A 20,177-nucleotide genomic window follows, 5' to 3' on the forward strand; every position below is an offset into this window, starting at 1 on the left:
TGTGATTGACAAGGCAGGAAGCACAGAAGGACAACTCCCATAAGAGAAGTTCATTGCCATGAATACTTAGGATACTTAGCCAACTATAGACCTAAGGGAAATAGAAAGCCACACAAAACAAAGGAAACCAAGGAATAATAAAAAACCCTCATTCCTCATTGGAGCCTTATTTCTCTTCTGTATCAAAGTACAGAGAGCATAGTGCTGTATTAGGGCGGCATACAAAAGCATCAGTTTTGCCTCCTAGCTCTGATAACTGTTCCAGTGAAGACACACAAGGATAATGGTCTTTTAACATATCTGGTAATTTAGAAGTCTTCTCTTGAAGACGTCGAGAACGTCTCACTGGTGTTAGAAACTTCAGCTCCTTAAATGCAGAACTTGACTCATCAAATTGCATCTTCTTTTTTATACTGAAGAAAACACAAAATTATTCCCCAAATTTAAAAAAAAGTTAATGTTTTTATTTTGTACTTCTATGCTATTCATCATAATAATATCATATGCTGCAACCATGTGACTGCTTGTCTTATAGAAAAAGTTATTACAAGCTTCTTAAAGTGAGGAACTTATCCTTTTCTCTATTTACTGTTATAACTGTTTGCAGTAGATACTCGAGTATCTATAGAATTGGCTAATTCCTCAGTTTTAAAACCTAGTATTATTAATAATACTTAAGAGTAAACTAAAAATAATACAGCAGTTGTTTTTTTTTTCAAAATAGTAATGTTTAGGGAAAAGCAAAGCCAATACAATATTAAAAAGGTAAAATGTCCCAATGACATTCAATGAGTTTGAAAATTTTTTCATATTAACAAATGGCAGTTCTAATCTGAAGTTATTGGAAAAATTTAAAAATACTATATTTAGGGCTGAGGATATAGCTCAGTGGTAGAGAACTTAATTAGAAGTAATTTAGAAGTCTTCTCTTGAAGACGTCGAGAACATCTCACTGGTGGTAGAAACTTCAGCTCCTTAAATGTAGAACTTGATTCATCAAATTGCATCTTCTTTTTTATACTGAAGAAAACACAAAATTATTCCCTAACTCAGCCTCTTGAGTTGCTGGGATTACAGGCATGTACCACAGCAACTTTAAAGTCTTACTGTTGTTTTAAAATTTGGTCAAAAGCTTAAATCTCTAAATTATTTCTTATAATAATTTGCTTAGCATGTGCAAGGCCTGGGTTTGATTCATAGAACCAGCGCAGGAGAAAAATCATACTTATTATCCCTAAGCATCAAAACAAATCACAGCACATTATATTTTATTTTTTATTTTTGGGGGGTATCAGGGATTGAACTTGGGGCACTTGACCACTGAGCCACATCCCCACCCCTATTTTGTATTTTATTTAGAGACAGGGTCTGAGTTGCTTCGCATCTCACTTTTGCTGAGGCTGGCTTTGAACTCGTGATCCTCCTGCCTCAGCCTCCCAAGCTGCTGGGGTTACAGGCATGTACCTCCATGCCTGGCCACATAATATTTTAAAAGCTTACCTTTGCAAGTATGGTGTAGTAGATACATTATATTTAATTAAGCAACTTGCTATACTTTCTGTATCAGGGGTTTTAACATCATTGGTCAGAGCTTTCATTTTGTCATCTTGTTCTTTTTCATAATCTTTAAATACCACATTTCTATGATGTTTATTCTCCATTTCTGGTTTTTCTAGCTCTAAATTAACACCCGTATCTTCAGTGTTGACTTCTTGAACTTGTTCTTTGGATGCAAAAGCCTCAATATTTTCTCCTACAAGAAATAATTTAGAGATTTAAGCTTTTGACCAAATTTTAAAACAACAGTAAGACTTTAAAGTTGCTGTGGTACATCCTGTAATTCCAGCAACTCAAGAGGCTAAGACAGGAGGATCACAATTAAAGGCCAGCCTCAGCAAATTAGTGAGTCCTGCATGCTACCCCTAGTGCTTCCCTACCAACCCCCCGAGAAAAGAAGTTATTTAAGTTATTCCTAGTTGGCCAAAATTTCAAAATAAAAGAATTTAACTGTCATTTCCTACCCATTACATTTCCTAAGTAAATATTGCTGCCAGTTAACACACATTTACTATTTCCTATTTGCAGGGAAAATAGGAAATATTTTTTATATTTATTATATTCTTATATTTATTCATAAGAATGAAATCATCCCTGTTCTTTAAGAAGTTTACATTCCCTGAGAGATGCAGTTGGGCTGGGAATGGAGTTCAGTGACCCACATCATCCCAAAACAAAAACAAAACCAGAGAGATAGCACACACAGAGTTGAAAACAACTAACTGTAAAATGAGATAAATGCTACAAATTAGGTAGGAACAAAGGGTTAGTGGAATCCATAAAAAGAAACAAATTTTGTTTATGTTTCACAGGTGGTATTTAGGCTGGGTCATGGAAAATGAGTACTTGACAAGTTCAAGGAAGTAACTTTTATAGACATTCAATGTCAAATTTGGATTTTTGAATTAATCTCCTAATTAAAAACTCATTATCTCAGAGACAGGTTAATAAAAGTATAAAAAAAGAACTTCATATTTTAAAAGTTAAAAAAGAAAAAAAAAAAAAAGGGCTGAGATGTAGCTCAGTAGTAGAGCACTTGTCTAGCATGCACAAGGTCCTGGGTTTGATCCCCAGTACCAACATAAAAAATAGGATAAAAGAAAAAAAAAAACTAACTCAGCAAAGAAATTTAATAAACTCACAATTCACTTGAAGGAAATAAAAGAAACTAAAACTCACCCAAATTAACTTTTTCTTGACTCTTCATTGTTAGAATATCCACAAGGACATGTCGCATCTCTTCAATAGGCTTGATTTTTTTTAATACAAAAAAAGAGATCCATGTAAGTTTTATATTTTCAAGTTGAAATATTAAAACCAGCAATTAAAATTTGATATTTTAAAAGAAGGTAGCAGTTCTAAAGCAGTTCTCAGAACTCCTATTTTAAGATTGAAAAATGACTGTCTATTCCAACTTACAGAATAAAAAAATGAAGAATAGGGCTGGGGATGTGGCTCAAGCGGTAGCGCGCTCGCCTGGCATGCATGCGGCCTGGGTTGGATCCTCAGCACCACATACAAACAAAGATGTTGTGTCCGCCGAAAACTAAAAAAATAAATATTAAAAAATTCTCTCTCTCTTTAAAAAAAAAAAAAAAAATGAAGGATAGAAATTTATCAGTTGAAAGTCTACCCCCAATTTTTTCTTAAGCCCTTAATAATTATTGGTACCTGCTTCATATGAACAGAATTAATAAATATGATGTTAGTATTAGTAATATCTATTCAAGAGCTGATTAAAAGCTCCTTTTCTCTTACATTCATTTAAGTTTATTCAGACTATTAAATGCATCTCTGATGTTAATCAGCCCAACATATTTCATTCATTCAAAATGTATTATGTGTCTCTTATTTGCTAGATATTACATGCACTTCCTATGTAATTTTGTGCTACTATGCCAAAACAACATAATCAAGATATTATATAAAAAGGAAACTCTGGTGCATAGTCTTAGTTCTAGAACTTAGTCCTAGAATTATTTACACAGGACTTCTGCTTTACTTTTACTTTCAATTTTCTTGGGAATTTTGATTCTTGTTTTCCAATTTCAGCTCTGGTGTCACTTTTTTTTCTGTATTATTATTTTCTATATGTAGCCTTAGCTCCAGTTTTGCATACTTATTATGCTGCTAGAAGCTGCTTTAAGTAATGTCCCTTCAGTCCAATATCCAAAATAGTAAGGACTCCCTTCAAACTAGAATTCTATCAAATATAATTATGAATTCAAAAAAATGTTTATATATATAAGCCATTAAGAGAATATCTGCCTGGGGTTGTGGCTTAGTGGTAGAGCACTTTGCCTAGCATGTATGAGGCACCACATATAAATAAATAAAATAAAGATCCATTGACAACTAAAATATGTTAAAAAAAAAAGTGATTGTGAAAATTATATATAATGCAAAGCATTTAAAAAAAATAATATCTGATTTGATTTGATATTTATTGTACTGGGCATGGAACCCAGGGCCTCAAGAATGCTAGGCAAGTGCCTTACCACCAATTATATCCCAAGCCCTTTTTATTTTTTATTTTCAGAGAGGGTCTCACTAAATTGCTCAGACTGAGGATAGTTTCGAAATCTTCCTGCCTCAGTCCTCAGTAGCTGTGATTACAGATATATGCCACCATGCCTGTTTGATTTTTGATCCAGTTGAAAGGTCAAATATCATTTGTTGGCTTTGACTTTGCTGAGACTTAAGTGAATATAGAGTTTTATTTTGTTTGGTACACGGGATTGAACCCAGGAGCACTCTACCACTGAGCCACACCCCAGGCCTTTTTTTATTTTTTATTGTTAGACAGGCTTTCACTAAGGTGCTGAGGCTGGCCTTGAACTTGCGATCCTCCTGCCTCAGCCTCCTGAGCTGCTGGGATTACAAGTATGTGCTACCATACCCAGATGTGTTTTATTAGAGACAGGGTCTTGCTGAGATGTTTAGGATCTCACTAAATTGCTAAGGCTGGCTTTGAACTCATGATCTTCCTGCCTCAGCCTCCCAAGGAGCTGGGATTTGAGCTTTCTTAAGAAAGGCTAAGAGAGTACTTTCTAAAAAATGTCTAACAATTTCCAAGAAGATAGTTCTGAGAGATCAAAAGGAAATATGTTTTAGGAATACTTATGTATAAAAACAAAAACAAGGCCCAAACAAACAAAAACCCTGAAGAAGTGATTTATTTTATACAGAAAGCTTTGTGCATCAATAGAGTAGAAGAGAGATGGGAAGCACAGTATCAATCCACTACAAATGGCAATAAAGTTAAAAATACTAGTTTGTTTTTCTCTACGAGTTGCTTTTTACTTTTTGTGGGCAGAACCAATTTATATAGTGCATAATATGAGTACTCTAGATAAACTCCTAAAATGAGGGAGTTCTCACAAAGCCATCAGTTTTTTAAAAAGTTAATTAATTTATTTTTTGCGTGAGGGATTGAATCCCAGGCCTCCATGCTACACTAGTGAGTATACTCCTATACCTGCTGTGGCCGTTAAAATACTTACTACTATAATTTTACCAAGTTATGTTGTGATGCATTCTAAAATAATTCTGAATCATTTACATTGTAATAATAAAAAAAATAGTAAATTTTAATCTTACCTGAGCCCCTGCCAGAATGGCTTCCTCATAGATTGAGATAATATTTTCAATAGGACTTGTGATTGGTTCAATACGTACAAGACATATCCAATATTTTACAAGTTTTTTGGCATCTGGAATATTTTTAATTAGGTCATTTAGTGTAACCAATATTTCTTCTTTTGGGTACCCCTAAAATAGCAAGAAAGTGTTTGTGATATTTTTTTAACCTGCAAACTACAAAGAAACAATAATCTTAACTATAATCAAGATCAATGGTAAAGACACAAAAGGTTGATAGGAAATTCATCAAAAATATTCCCTATTATTATCCTAACTCCAAACTTATTTTGAATGATAAATAAAAAGAATATAAACCATGAGTATGAGACAGCAAAAAAGATAATAGTTGAGATATATATTAGTACATAAATGACTAATACTTTACTTGGTTTTGTATTTATCCTCTTATAAACCGAGGGATTCCATTTGCTAATACTGTATTTTGAATTTTTGCATCCACTGAATGTTCACAACTGTAAATGGTCTGCAGGGATTTTTCCCTCTTAATTGTCGGTTTTGATATTAAAGTTAAAATCAATCTGCAAAGATTTGTGTAAGAGATGTATACAGATAGCAGGGCAAAAAATTCCATAGTATGAACAACAACAAAAAAACTCAAAATAAGAAAAGAATCAGTTTTCCTGTTCAAAACTTTCTTTGGTCCTCAGGACCACAAAAAGTTTAAAGATGCTCATAAAGAGTAGAACAAAGAGTAGTAGTTTGAAGTCAGACCTTGTATTGAGTCTTGCTATGGATCTTAGACATTAATGGGTATACAAAGCAAGATTAAAAAGTAAATAAGTGCAGGCTGGGGCTGTAGTTCAGCAGTAGCACACTTGCTTGGCATTGTGAGGCCCTGGGTTTGATTCTCAGCACCGCATATAAATAAATAAAAATAAATGCCTATCAATAACTAAAAAATAAATAAATAAGAAAAGTAAATAAGAAATAAAATATTCTGGACTGGGGTTGTGGCTCAGGGGTAGAGCACTCGCCTAGCATGTGCAAGGAGCTGGTTCGATCCTCAGCACCACATAAAAATAAATAAAATAAAGGTATAAAAAAATAAAATAAAATAAATAAAATATTCTGGAGTTGGTAATTATGTTCCTGAGGATGTGTGTCCAAATAGCAAAATTCTATAAATTCAAGACCAGGATAATGTTGTTTTATATTAATGGGATTTTATTAGATAACATTTTAGTTAACTTGAATTGATAATAATATTTACTATAATTTTTGTTGCTAGTCTTTAGTAAAATATGTGACTGGAATAAAATAATTTGTAAAAATGTTTAACAGAAATACCAGACGGGCAAAAATAAATGTCCACCCCAGCTTACTGAATATTAACATCTTTAAAGAATACAGTATTTATAACTCAAATAAAAAACTTATTACCCCTTTGATATACTTATGTGAACTCAATGGAAAATGCAGTCAGTAAAAGGCTAGCAATCTCACAACACTCTTAACACAGTATCACTGATATTACTTGCTCCAAAGAATGACAATATAGTCAGATAATGTTTATGAAAGTAATTTGTAAACCATACAATGTTGTATAAATATATGGTAAAGACTACCTTATTAATCAGGTTTAGGCATTCAGAAATCGTCTTGTTTACTTTTTCAGTAAATAATCTTTGTTCATCTTCTTCTGCCATGGTAGTCCAAAAGGACCCAACTGGTTTTTCATTTTGTCCTTCAGACGTGGGCTGGGTAACTACAGGGTTAGGGGGCCTTTTCAATACTTTTCCTTTGCCAATTTTCCACTCACTCAGACGAGCTCTACAGTCAAAAGCAGTATATAGAAACATTACTTTGATATTAATTCAAGATCTCCATTGAATGGAGGAAAAGGTTAAAAATATTGCAAGTCTTGAAGTAGTTCTACACAAGTGGCACACACATCATTCAAAAGTTTTTAGAAAAGACATCTTGAACATAAAAAGATCAATTATATGTTCAAAGATCCCAAGAATGCATTTTTAAATAGAGAGGCTATGAAATATTTCCCAATTTATTATTAAGCATTTAACTTAGATTATAAAAAGCAACATAAAAACCACACCTAAATATAGTAACTTTTCAGTCATATTGTTCCATGACATAAATCTACCTCATATGACAGAAAGAATCCATTAAAGAAATTCTAATACAAGGAAATTACAAATCAAATCCACAAATGGTACTCTATTGAAAACTAAGATAATAAAATTAAGAAAATTATAGCTACTCACTTTCTCTCTTCCGCAGTTTCTTTGGGCCGAGCTGATCTATCAACAGTTGCTTTTGCTATAGTTTGTCTTCGTTGGTCAATGGTTTTTGACTTCTCTATCAGTTTGGTATTAGAAGATGAAGCAGGCTTGGCTACAATTTCAGATGCTATGCTTCTTGATAACACCCTATTTCTTTTTATGTCCTGAGAAGAACTGGTTTTGACATTAGATACAATCGTTTTGGGTTCTTTTTCTTGAGGCCCTTTCCGGATTTTAACACTGGCAGAGGTTTGGTTGATGCCTTGTTTCATGGTGTCCTGGGTGTTACTGTGGTGACTTCTAATAGGAGGTCTCACAACTTGTGTGTTCCGAGGTTTAGTGTTCACAAATTTAGTGCTTTCAAATTTAGTAGTAGCAGTTATATTTGAGGCTTTATTACTTCTCACTGTCACGTTGGTGGTGTTTATAAGTTCAGGCTTTGTAGCTTTGGAAACAGTAGTTGAAAGTTGCTTTGTTGTTGCAGAACTCTCATTTTTGACTTGGAGAGGCTTTCTAAATGAATTAACCTTAGATTGAACAATTTGGCCACGATAAGACCCAAGCACAGGTTTCTTGGGCATGTTAGCAGCTTGGTTTGGTTTTTCTGCAGGCATTGGTTTCTTTTTAGTATTGTTTTTAAGGTGAAATGCCTGGCTTAATGTCATATTTTGATTTTGGGGATCATCTTTAATTGATAACTGCAGAGTCTGAGTGCCATCCTGAAAATCATGTGTTTCAATTTCCGTAGTTGAATGGGTTAATTCATTAGAAGGTTTTAAAAGAATATGATTTTTTACCATTGTTGTATTATTTTTGCTCTGTATAGGTATTTTGATATTTTCTTTATCAGCCTGAAAGAGTTATTTAAGACAAATAAGTGTTTCAGAATTATTTCTTTCAAAAAGAGCCTAGCAAAGAGGGGAAAGGGTCAAGTTATAAATGCTATGTCCATCTTACCATTGTTGTTGTCAGTTTCAGAATTTTTGTCTCTTCTTGGACTTGGTCCTCAGATGTCATCATTCTTTGGGCTCCAGTACTTAAAAGAAATAAAAATAAATTAACCCTGTTCTGGGGGTTTCCTTGTGTGGGGGAGGAGTTGTGGAATAACAACAATTAACCAACTTTGCAATTTTAATTTGTGTGTGTGTGTGTGTGTGTGTGTGTGTGTGTGTGTATATACTGGGGATCAAACCTAGGGCCTTATGCGTGCTAAGCATGTACTCTATTAATGAGCTATATCCCTGGCCCCAACATTTTAAATTGTAAAATGAGGCAAGAAATTGGGCACTTTGGACATGACTGTAATCCCAGCAACCCGGAAGGCTGAGGCAGGAGGACCTCAGGTTCCAGGCCAGCATTAGCAACTTAGCCAGGCCCTAAGCAATTTAGACCCCAGTTTCAAAATAAAAAATAAAAGGGGCGGGGGATGTAGCTCAGGAGTAGAGCAACCCTGGTTTCAATCTCCAATACCAAAAATAAAACAATAAAATGAGGCAAGAACTGAGTTGAGATTTGTCCTAAGCAAAACTTCATTATACTGTGATTTAATAGTGTAAATAACATGGCTAAGACACTTAAATATATCTTCTTAAAAAATCTTACATCTTCCACAGACTGTTAGCTTAAATTCCTTTCTATAGATGTCCAGTCTTTCTGGAATAGAGCATGAAATCTCTTAGCAGATGATTATGATTTTGTGTAAAATCGAGAAAAAAAAAGAAAAACCCTGTTGATTAAACATACTATTGATTCTAAAATCCCAAGTTCAGAGATTATTTTTAAAAGTGAAAATTTATATATGTTAGAACAGACGAAAGTTTGTATTTTTTTTATAGTTAATAATTTGGGTTATATTGTCTTTCACATTTATTTGCTCAGATAAGACATTATTCTCCAAGACCTAATTTACCAGAATTGGGTTGGGTGAGAATTTTTCTTTTGTTTTCTAATACGAATAATAATAATTATTATTATTTCATAGATCATCTAAATCTAGGTTTCCAAAAGTTGAGAAAAAGACGTGACATTGAAAACTTAAGAGCAGGAGCAAACACACCCTTCCGGAATTTGGCTCCAGAGCCTGGAGGTGTAAGTGCTCGCGCAAGCGCAGTCGGCCTTCGTGCCCTGCAGCCCCGCCCCCCGCGGCCCAGGGCCCCCAACGCCAGTATGGGTCTGAGCCGCCAGTCAGGTCCTTATTTGAAGGCAAGAAGACAAAACACCCGTTATGACCAAAAAACAAACAAACAACAACAACAACAAAACCCCACGCTCCTCGCTAAACGATTTCCTTCACAGCAGATCCGTTTTTGCTAAAAAGCCAAGTCGACCAGTAGCGAACGAAGAGAAGGCGCTCAGCCCGCGCGCCATCACATCGAGCGGACGCCGCTCTCACGGCCCCCTCCGCAAACGCCGTCCAGGGTTCTCACACAAGCAGTCGTGGGGGAAGGTAGTCATCCGACCAAAGGCCCCAACCACTAGGTTCACGCCCACCCGCGTTCCCTCAGCAAACCAGCCGCCAGCCGGCTCGCGCAGCTCCCGCCACCGCGGCCTCACCGAGGTACGCGGACTGGGTCTTCTGACTCGGGGGCAGCTGCAGGTCCCGGGACACGGCCAGGGATGCGACTCCGTCTCGAGTCCTCGGTATCGCTCAGGTCACCACCCGCCGCCTTACACTGAGCCCGAGCCCGCAGCTGCTAGCTTTGGCCTTTGTCAGCGGCCCGCCGCCGCCTCCCATTGGTACGAGCGTGAATTGAATGCACCAATGAGGGGAGAGGGGCGGAGCCTGGGTTCGGGTTGCCGCGGGCTGGTACAGCGTCCACTGGGTTCAGTTAGGCTGAGTCTGTAGATGTCAAACTCAAACCACGCGCTTCCTCCTAGACGTGCGGCGGGGGAGGAGTGGCCTGCTAAAATCCTCCAATACAGCAGCACTGCGGTCGACAAAGACTCAAGATTGGACAGGAAAGGGAGACGGGGGGGGGGGGGGGGGGAAGTGTTTTCGCTTCTGAATAAACACCGGCGTGCTAGCTGAGAAGGAATTATATCACTGAACTACTGTAGCAAGGGCGCATATTTACAAATACTACTTCATTTTCAACTTCATAAATGCATCTCTTGTTTCGCTAAAGAAATAATAGTCTCAGAAGTTATCGTGGTGTTCACATTTGCCCGGCTTGCAAAGGGACACTGAAATTGAGATCTACTTTCATGCCTTTCTAATAGTTATCAGATGCAAACAAAGGGAAGATAGGAGAGATGGATTAAAATGAGGCCAGCCTCCTCTCAACCCTCAAGGTTATATATAATCCTCCTGTGCAGATAAACTAACATTTGTTAGACATTTTGAGTGTGCGTTTAAGAGTGCTACCATAATCTTTCAGTCTTCATCTAAAAAATATCGCCTTTATAAAATCCAAATAGCCAATCCTCAAGACAGAAAGAAACAATTCAGAGCCAGGAGATTTATTTAAGAGTTGGAGACTTATGGAGTATATGGATTGTGCCTACTGATATTAAGCACTGGGTTTACAACATTTCTCCACTTCTCCTGGACTGGACTCTCTTTCAGTCAGGGTCTATTTTTGTTTTGAGACAGGATCTCAGTAAATTGCCAAGTCTGACCTTCAACTCTCCATCCTCCTGCCTCTGCCTTCCCAGTAGCTGGAATTACAGCTGGCACCACCGCTCTTGGTTCAGCCTGGTTTTAAATGGGGACAGAGGTGGGAGGATAGAGCTTCACCTCCTACTGCCCAGGTCTGAAGGTCTCCTCCGCTAACTCTGAGCTATGGTCAGTTTTTCTCATTTTTTTCTTCATAACTATTATGGTAGCATCTTGCTATTAAGGAATTTGGTTTGGTGTTTTCTGTAGGGTTTTTTTGTTTTTGTTTTTGTTTTTGATGAAATGTCCTCTTTTAAATGTAACTTTGCCATCTCAGGGAAAAGGAACAACCAAACAGTGTCCATCACCATTCTTAAGACATTGTTCCTGGACATACACTATTACATTATAATTCATTATTTACTAAAGTTTCATCAGGAAACCAGGGTATTCACTGGGTAACCAGGAATTCTCATGAAATGATGGAGAACAGTTTAACAAAACAGAATAGTTAAAACTGACTTAAGAGCTGGGCATGGCGGTGCACACCTGTAATCCCGCAACTTGGGAGACTGAGAGAGGAGAAATTGCAAGTTTGAGGCCAGCCTGGGCAACTTAGTGAGACTCTATCTCAAAATAAAATTTTAAAAGGACTGGGGATGTATCTCAGTGGCAAAGTACTTGCCCAGCATGCTCAAGGTCTTGGGTGCATCCCTAGTACCACACACAGACAAAAAAAAAAAAAAAAAAAAAGTGACTCAAGAAACTCCAAAACATCATGCTAAGAGAAATAAGCCAGAAACAAAAGGTTACATATGATTCCATCTATACGAAATACCTAGAATAGATAAATCCGTAGAAACATAATACAGATTGGTGGATTCTAGAAGTGGGAGGAATAAGGAGAGACCACTTAATGGGTTTTATTTTGGAGTGATTGACAGGTTTTGAAACTAGTTAGAAGTAGTGGTTTTACAACACTGTGTATTAATGCAATTGACCTGGTGAATTTTATGTTATATTCATTTCACTTCACTTTTTTAAGTGAACATAATTTAAATTTTTTTTAATTGTAGATGGACACAATACCATTATTTTATTTATTTATGTGGTGCTGAGGATTGAACCCAGTGCCTCATGCATGTGAGGCAAGCACTCTATCACTGAGCCACAACCCCATAAGTGGGCATAATTTTTAAAAAATCACAGAGATTTTTTTTTTTGGCTCAGATAGTATGAAAACCTACAAAACTGACAGATTTTTTCAGCATAGCAATTTCCCCCTAATCTCCAAACTCTCACACTCCAAGAATGATGTTTTATTTGAGACACAACGTTCATATCATTGTCCCACAAGTGTTGGAGGGAAGGCAGAACCTTTATTAAAAGATCCAAAGAGAAGACTTCCTTCCAGAACACATCCTCACCAACACAGCTGAGCATGAACTACAGGCACCTCGAATATTTGATGATCAACTTCAGTTGTTTCCCCTGTGGTCTGTAAAAAAGATATGATGCTTTCAAGAGAATAGGGTGGGACAATCCTAAGGGCAGAAGTTGATGAGGACAGGAAGAGGAAACAAAGTCCATGGAAGAGAGGCCAAAGAAAGAGGGAATGGACCACAGTGTTGGGTGCTGCAGAGATCTGGCTGGATTGGAATTGAAAAGAACCATTGGATTCAGAAGGTAGAACAACCTGGCAAAAATGTTTTGTGGAAAAGTACAAAATACTGTTGAGAGAAATTAAAGAAACTCTAATAAATGGGAAAATATAATATGATTATGGATCAGAAGACCCTATATTATTAAGATGTTCTTGTTCTCCAAGTTGATCTATTAAATCCAAACAAAACATGAGCTGACTGCTGGTTTATGACTTAGAAAGCCACAGAAATTAAGAAAGTATAAAGAAACACAAAGAAATCAAAGGAATACAATTGATTCCAGAAATATATCAGACTGATCTGGCCAACTGACTAGGGATTGAACCCAGAGGTGCTCTACCATTGAGCTACATCCCAGCCCTTTTAATTTTCTTATTTTGAGACAAGGTCTCACTATGTTGCCCAAGCTGGCTTGGAACTTGCCATCCTCCTGCCTCAGCCTCCTGCATCACAGGATTTGGGTGGGGGGCAGGTACTGCACCTGGTTTGGTCAAATGATTTTGACAAAGTTTCTAAAACAACTCAATGGAAGAAAAGGATAATCTTTCCAAGAAATGATGTTGGGGCAAGTGAATATCTATGTATGAAATATTAACTTTGACTCTTACCTCAAAGTGTACAAAACAAACACCAATCAACAACCTCAAAATGGAGCACAGACCTAAAAAACTATTAGATGGCCAGAAGACAATATAGGAGAAAATCTTAGTGACTTCATGTTGGGCAGATTTTTAAAATAGCAAACATAAAAACCAGAACAACCCATGAACTCTAAAAGAAAAAAGTACACTAGACATCATTAAAATTAAAAACTTTTAGCCAGGCATGGTGGCGCACGCTGTAATCCCAGCGGCTGAGGAAGGAGGATTTCAAGTTCAAAGCCAGCCTCAGCAACTTAGCGAGGGCCAAGCAACTCAGGTCTCTAAATAAAAATATTTTTAAAACAGGACTGGGGACGTGACTCAGTGGTAAAGCACCCTTGAATTCAATTCCTGGTACCCCCCCCCCCCCGCCAAAAAAAAAAAAGCTCTTAAAAAGATACCATAAAACTAAATAAATCATATTGGTTCTAAAGTCCTGAGGATACAGCCTCTTTTGTTTTTTGGATGGATCACCCTGGCAGGTACTTTTCCCTACTCTGTTCTCATTTTGGGAATATTTAAGACACATGACATTTCTCCTTGTTCTAGCCTGAAAATAGGAAACTCCTATACAGTTGTCTATTTTAGCAGCTGTCATATGTCAGCCCCTCGGGGACAGAAAACATATTTTGTTTTCACATCCCCACTCCCTGGCATTTTGATCACTGCAAAGACCAGAGGAAATGGTACAGTTCTACATTTGATTAAGACACTTAGGTTATGTGATGTTACTTTCAATAGGAAAAGTAGACTAAAAATGAATAACAGTCTAAGGCTCAGAAGATCAGGAAATGATAGTAAATTGTGACAAACAATGATGCCATGTTATAGCAATTAAATTTTTTTTTTTTAAGGTACTGAGGAGTGGAGCCAAGGCAATACCATTGAGCCACATCTCCAGCCTTTTAATCTTTTGTTTTGAGACAGGGAGGTGAATGAGTCTTTCCTTGATCTAAGCCTGGACTGTTTTACCCTACCTTTATTTAAAATGGGTATTTTTTAAATCATGGATTTTTTGCATTAATTTTTTTTTAAAAAAGAGATTACTTAAAATATCATTTCTCTTGATGATTAAAGTTGTTTTCTTTTTCCATATTTTAATTGGTATATTATAGTTGTACTTAATGGTGGGATTTGTTGTTATATATTCATACATACACACAATATAACAATATAATTTGACCCGTATTACCCTCCAGTATTCCTCCCTTGTCTCTCCCCTCCAGCCCCATCCTTCTCCTTTACTGACCTCCCTTTGATTTTCATAAGACACCCCCATACACATCTTTCTTTTCTGTTTTCCTCTCTAGCTTCCACATATGAGAGAAAACAAATGACCCCTGACCTTCTGAGTTTGGCTTATTTCATTTATTTCACTCAAGTTCCATCTATTTTCCTGGAAATGACATAATTTCATTCTTCTTCATAGCTGAGCTAAACTTCATTGTGTATATAGACCACAATTTCTTTATCCATTCATCCATTGATAGACACTTGGGCTGGTTCCATAGTTTGGCTATTGTGAATTGTGCTACTATAAACATGGGTATGCATGTATCACTGTAGTATGATGATTTTAGTTCTTTAGGATAAATACCAAAGAGTGGTATAGCTGTCTTTTGACACAACCTCAAAATTTGCCCCTGGAGGATATGCCTCAATCCCCTTATCTTAGTCCTAGCCGTGTCTAATTTGGAAAAACTAGCTGTTTCTCTTGCCAGTGATATTAGAGAAGAGATGAAACACACAGAACAATGTCAGACATAAAATAGGTGCTTGATAAGTGTTTTTAAAATATTTGTTGAACCAGTGAATAGGCTGAGAACCAAGAGACCTCTCTTGATGTAACTCTGAAGAGAGGTTCTCAATTTACTGACCCAACTACTTCCAGTCCCCTGGGGGAGGAGGGAACACCCATTAAACCTTTCCATGTGAGACCCTAAAAGATTGACTTGCTGGGGGAATCTCACATACCCTGACACCTAAAGGCAAAAGGCATAAGGACACTTAAGGATACAGTGGCTTACTGAGCATAGAATAGAACAAGGAACTACCGAGGAGTGCAGAACTCAGGGACAAAATACAAGAAAATTTACTAAAAATAAAATGAGAACTCTTAAATAGACATAATTAGAACACTTGATTAAGAAAATTTCCACTAAATTTCAGTAGAAGGATTGGAAAACAAATGATCACTGTTTTAAAAATAAAACAAAACAAGAAACTGGAAACAGTGGCACTTGCCTATAATCCAAGTGCCTGGGGAAGCTGAGGCAGAGGAATCACAACTTTGAAGCCAGCCCAGGAACTTAGTTAGAACTTGTCTTTAAAAATGGGGGTTGGGGAGGGACCTGGGGGTGGGGATATAGCTCATGGGTAAGAGAGCCCCTGGATTAAATCCCTAGTACCATTTTTAAAAAATAAAAATAAAAAATGAGTATGATGAGGGAAGAAGGAAGGGTACATGGGAGACAGATAACTCTGACAGGCTTATTAATGCTCAAATCATCAGTAGCCTCAGGAGCAGAAAAGAACTTATAGACCAGAAGTAACAATCAAATCAGTGATAGAGGAACACTTTTGTGAAAAGAGAAAAACAAACAAAATACAACTTGAGTCTTCAACTGAAAAGCCTCACCAACTCTCAGGTAGAACAATGAAAAAGGATACACACTGGGATTTTGAACCTGAGGAAATTTCCCAACCTCAAGGATGATGAGAACAACTTATAGATTCCAAGCAGCAAGAACCAGGAACAAAGAAGAGATGTACCCAGATCTAATTAAATCTATCTCTTTCTCTTTCCTTCAGTGTTGTACTGAGTGAGGCTTCAGAAACCCACCCTGGTTTCACCTTTCATACCTTTTGTCTCATAGTCTTGTTTCCTCCTTGGAGTAATATTGTAGTGTAAACTAATAAATAAAATCAGTAAGAGTGTAAGCTATAGGTTATAGATTAGTAAAAAAAATGTAGATTATAGATATGATAAGTGAGATAAGACAATTATAAACCAAGAACTGTCATAGGCCTAAGATTCCATTTTGCTGCCTTCTATAAAATAACTATTACAAGAACTGTTTCTGAGAAACTGAAATGAAAGCTGTTTTCTTATAAAAATTGTTTTTCTGTACTTTGTATCCCACAAATTGTATCCTACTCAGGATGCAGTGGTGGTCACTGTGAGCTATATCCTTGGTTTGAGTGTACTTGTAGGTCCACATGACTTTGAAATAGATTCTCGCCCCGACGACCCCTGCTCAAACTCAGGATACTGATGTCTGCTTGAACCTGGGAAGGTGGTTAACCGAATTGCAAAGCTGATTGCCTTTTTCCTAGCTTCTTTACTTGCTTGCTTACTAACTGGAAAATTCCAGTCCTGCTTAGGGCTTGCAGGTCCCGCTTTCTATTGTTTTAATGTCTGTGTTTGGCTTTCTTGCATGATGCTAAGGAAAGTTCCTGAGTTGTGATTTTCATCTTTATGTTCCCAGGATACAAGCCAGTAAGTTGCTGTTCTCCCACAGAGCTTCAGTCTCTATAGGTGGGTGACAGTTCCTGGCCAGGTAAATAAAGCTCTCATTGATTTGAATTTGGACTAACTGAAAGAATCCAGAGAGTTTTTGCATCTACTCACCTCTCCTCACTTGTACCCCATTATCTGTCTTCCTCCACCAGATAAACCATTTCTGATCTGATCCTCTTTGGGGCATATCCTCTCCCTTACTCAATGACAAGCAAGACTCCCTTCTCTCATGTCTCATCAATTTTTTGGCCTTGATCATTTTCAACAGCATCCTAACATTTCTTTTACTTTAAAAGCAAGCAAACAAATCAAACTCCCTCCCAACTTCACTTCTTTCTACTACGAAGCATTTCTTTGCTCTCTTTTACAGCACAACTCCTCAGATAGTCTCTATTTCTTATCTATAATCCATTTCCTCTTTTAATACCAATCCAATAAGACCTTTTCTCCCTCTATTTCTTTGGACACACTGTTATTAAGGCCGCCAATACCTCCATGTGGTTAAAAGCAGTGGTCAGTTCTCAGTCTGCATTGCACTTGAGCTGTCAGTCATACTGTACCTCTCCTCCTTTTTCACTTGGCTTCCAGAACACTACATCCTCCTGTTTTGCTTCCTCACTGGTGACTCCTTCTTGGTCTCCTCTTTTGGGTCTGTACTCTTGATTTGTGTTAATTTGGTCTAAATTAATATTCCTATGCTCTTTAATGGAAACTACAGAACTTTCATGAATTGTGATTTTCTTTCCAAAGCCTCAACCAATCAGGAGAGAAAAAGGCTGGTCACATGATGTGACGGCCTCCCACACATGCCTATAATCTCAGTGACTCCTGAGGCAGGCAGGAGAGGATGAGAAGTTCAAGGACTGCTTCAGCATAGTGAGACCCTTTCCCAAAATAAAAAAAAATAAACAGGGCTGGGATACAGCCTAGTGGTAAGGCACCCCTGGGTTCAATTCCATATATATATATATATATATATATATATATATATATATATGTATAAAGTTATTGGGAATAGCCTCCTCGACAAATTAAAAAAAAACAAAAATAAAATTTTCAAGTATCAAAAGTTAATGAAAAGCAATAATACCAATGTAGCATGGCTAGCTGGCTTGGGAAAAGATCAATTTGCTGGTTGCACAGCATTCTGGTTAAATAATTTCTAAATATGTAATAACTTTACGAAATTAATCCCAAAGAGAGAAATATATCAGTTGTGGACGGACAAAAAAATACAGATGGTCCATTTGTGATGCAAAACATATAAATAAAATGAGCCAGCACCAAGGGTAAGTTTTTCATGGATAAGTTTTCATGGAAAATTATGGGGATCTCTATCTAAATGTTCTCTAGTAAGTTTATGAAGTCTGTATTAATATTGTAAATGTCTAAGTGAAGATGAGAGGAAAAAAAGAGGAGCACAGCTTTGCTTAACATATTGCTTGCGGGTATATTAAAACGATTTCGTGCCATATTCACTTGAGAAAAAAAAGGTTATTATTTATGCCCTTAACGAACATTGCAAATGCTGGGCACTGATAAGAAAATTGCCACAAATATGCAGGCTTAAAGCACCAAGAGGAAATTCAAGCTGTAATCAGGGGTCAGGGATTAGGACACTCAGACAGGGTTCCGGAAGGCTATCGGCGGACTGACCGCCAGGGGGCATTCTCCGCACGCCTCCACGTCCCCGGGCGCCCCTCGCAGCCGCGCCGCTCCTTAGGGCGCGAGGCCTGGCCGCACCCTCGTCGCTCCCTTTTTCCCTCCCGGCCTCTGCCCCGCCGGCCGCCAGGGGGCGCCGCAGGCTGCCCGGCGCGCGGATCGCGGCTCGGGAGCGCCGGCGCTGGCGAGCGGCGGAGGCCGGCCTGGCGGCGGCCATGGACCGCTTCGTGTGGACCAGCGGCCTCCTGGAGATCAACGAGACCCTGGTGATCCAGCAGCGCGGGGTGCGCATCTACGACGGCGAGGAGAAGGTAGGGCGGCAGCCGGGCCTCCCGGTGGGCGCGCGTCCTGGCTGGGCCCGGCCCGACCCGGTTCTCGGCCCGCTGTGTCCCCGGCCTCCCCGTGCGGGGCGCGGCGCCCAGTCCCCTCCCGCCCGCCGCGGCCTGGACTTTGCGCCTCCCCCGCGCTGGCCGCGCGCGACTTTGGAGCGATTCTCGGCGGGCGCGGATGGTGGCCGCTTGCCGCTGCCCCAGCGATACGCTTCGGGGTGCACAGCCGGTGCGCCCCGAGAGCGCCTGCTGTCCGTCTGCAGGCGGCGGGCAGGGACGGAGATGCTCGACTTTCTGGCTCGGTTCAGAGCCTTAGTGACACTGGCTCGGGCGTAATCCCCGGGGCAGTCTAGGTCCGCCTTCTGCCAGCAGCGCGCGGTGGGCGCACGTCCCCCAGCACCCCGGCGGCTCAGCTGCGACCCCAGAGGCGGAGGGCTTATCAGATCTGCGCAGAGGGGTGGATTGCTTTGAAGAGATTTCTGAAAGAGGTAGCAGAGCGTTCCTCTTTGAAACGCCCTTGCCAAAGACTCTTGGGTTTTTGTTTGTTTGTTTTTGTAATTACTTTTACGGGAGGGAGTTTTGAGCTTAGTCTTATAAAGTGATGTAGGTAGTCAACCTTGCCCTGTGATATAAGCATAAATCTTAGGAGATGGGTTTGCAAATTGAGAAGAGAAATACAGTATGTAATTAAATATTTTGTGGGTACTTGGGGGAAAACTACAAAATATCCTCTCCTGGATGAAATGTGCAATTTGGAATTAGGGAAGAAAAAAAAAAGTTAACTCATTTACCCATAAGCATTTTTAGTTTCCGGAAGTTTTCACTTGCCACCTCTCTCCTTCCTTGCTATTTCTTAATTAAACTTCCTCCTACTTTGCTATACTTGGTATACTTGACCCACAGCTCTTCCTGGTCCGTGCACACTGCTGTCTAGGGCCACAAGTGATGTGAAACCTAAGTCCTCTACTTCCTTTGGGCGATTTCCGTGGACTATGTTTCCTGTTATTAAATCAAGGGTTTTTCCTTAAGTGATTTGCTTGGACTTCATTTACTTCATTAGCACTTTCATTGATTTGATCTCAAATTGGATCTTGCATCGTTTGATTGGAGTGACAAGCAAACTTTACTTTTTCTTCCTTACCCAGTTTACATCTTTGGAACCACTTTGAATGAGAAGCTCAATCAATCCTCTCCTTTATTGGGTTTGATTCTGCGCTGGCTTTAAGAACTGTATGCTGACACTGACATGTGGTCTTCAGAGACTTCTCCAGTGCCCCTCCCTGAATGAGTACCTGGAAGTCAACAC

The 20,177-nt window shown here is 38.6% G+C and overlaps 2 protein-coding genes across 5 annotated transcripts in view; one reads left to right on the top strand and one right to left on the bottom strand.

The window, feature by feature from the left end:
• Nucleotides 1-166: 166 nt before the first annotated feature.
• Nucleotides 167-18,759, bottom strand: Ckap2 (cytoskeleton associated protein 2). Its single transcript, XM_076872231.1, has 11 exons — nucleotides 18,537-18,759; nucleotides 15,335-15,342; nucleotides 10,014-10,132; nucleotides 8,418-8,496; nucleotides 7,443-8,311; nucleotides 6,786-6,990; nucleotides 5,158-5,328; nucleotides 2,737-2,806; nucleotides 1,501-1,753; nucleotides 954-1,020; nucleotides 167-367 (listed from the first exon to the last, which is right to left on the bottom strand). The coding sequence occupies exons 1-11, from the start codon at nucleotides 18,757-18,759 to the stop codon at nucleotides 167-169; spliced, it is 2,265 nt and encodes a 754-aa protein (XP_076728346.1).
• Vps36 (vacuolar protein sorting 36 homolog) overlaps nucleotides 18,685-20,177 on the top strand; it is a 30,078-nt gene continuing 28,585 nt past the window's right edge. For 3 of the 4 annotated variants that reach the window (XM_076872125.1, XM_076872126.1, XM_076872127.1), the window contains exon 1: nucleotides 18,685-18,853. In XM_076872125.1, coding sequence (XP_076728240.1) covers nucleotides 18,758-18,853 — 96 coding nt within the window. In that variant the 5' untranslated portion in view covers nucleotides 18,685-18,757. Of the gene's footprint in view, nucleotides 18,854-19,262; nucleotides 19,360-20,177 lie in introns of those variants that run through there. The other variant, XM_076872128.1, reaches the window with a different exon arrangement.

This window comes from Callospermophilus lateralis, chromosome 12, assembly GCF_048772815.1.
Source record: "Callospermophilus lateralis isolate mCalLat2 chromosome 12, mCalLat2.hap1, whole genome shotgun sequence".
In the NCBI taxonomy this organism is placed as follows: domain Eukaryota; kingdom Metazoa; phylum Chordata; class Mammalia; order Rodentia; family Sciuridae; genus Callospermophilus; species Callospermophilus lateralis.

Excerpts from the sequence above, each read along its gene's own strand:
- Ckap2 (XM_076872231.1), bottom strand. The coding sequence starts at position 18,759 with ATGGCCGCCGCCAGGCCGGCCTCCGCCGCTCGCCAGCGCCGGCGCTCC. Across the intron at positions 8,497-10,013 it reads GACCCAGTCCGCGTACCTCG|TACTGGAGCCCAAAGAATGA; the intron begins GTGAGGCCGCGG and ends ATTTCTTTTAAG. Across the intron at positions 368-953 it reads AGCTGAAGTTTCTACCACCA|GAGCTGAAGTTTCTAACACC; the intron begins GTGAGATGTTCT and ends TCTGCATTTAAG.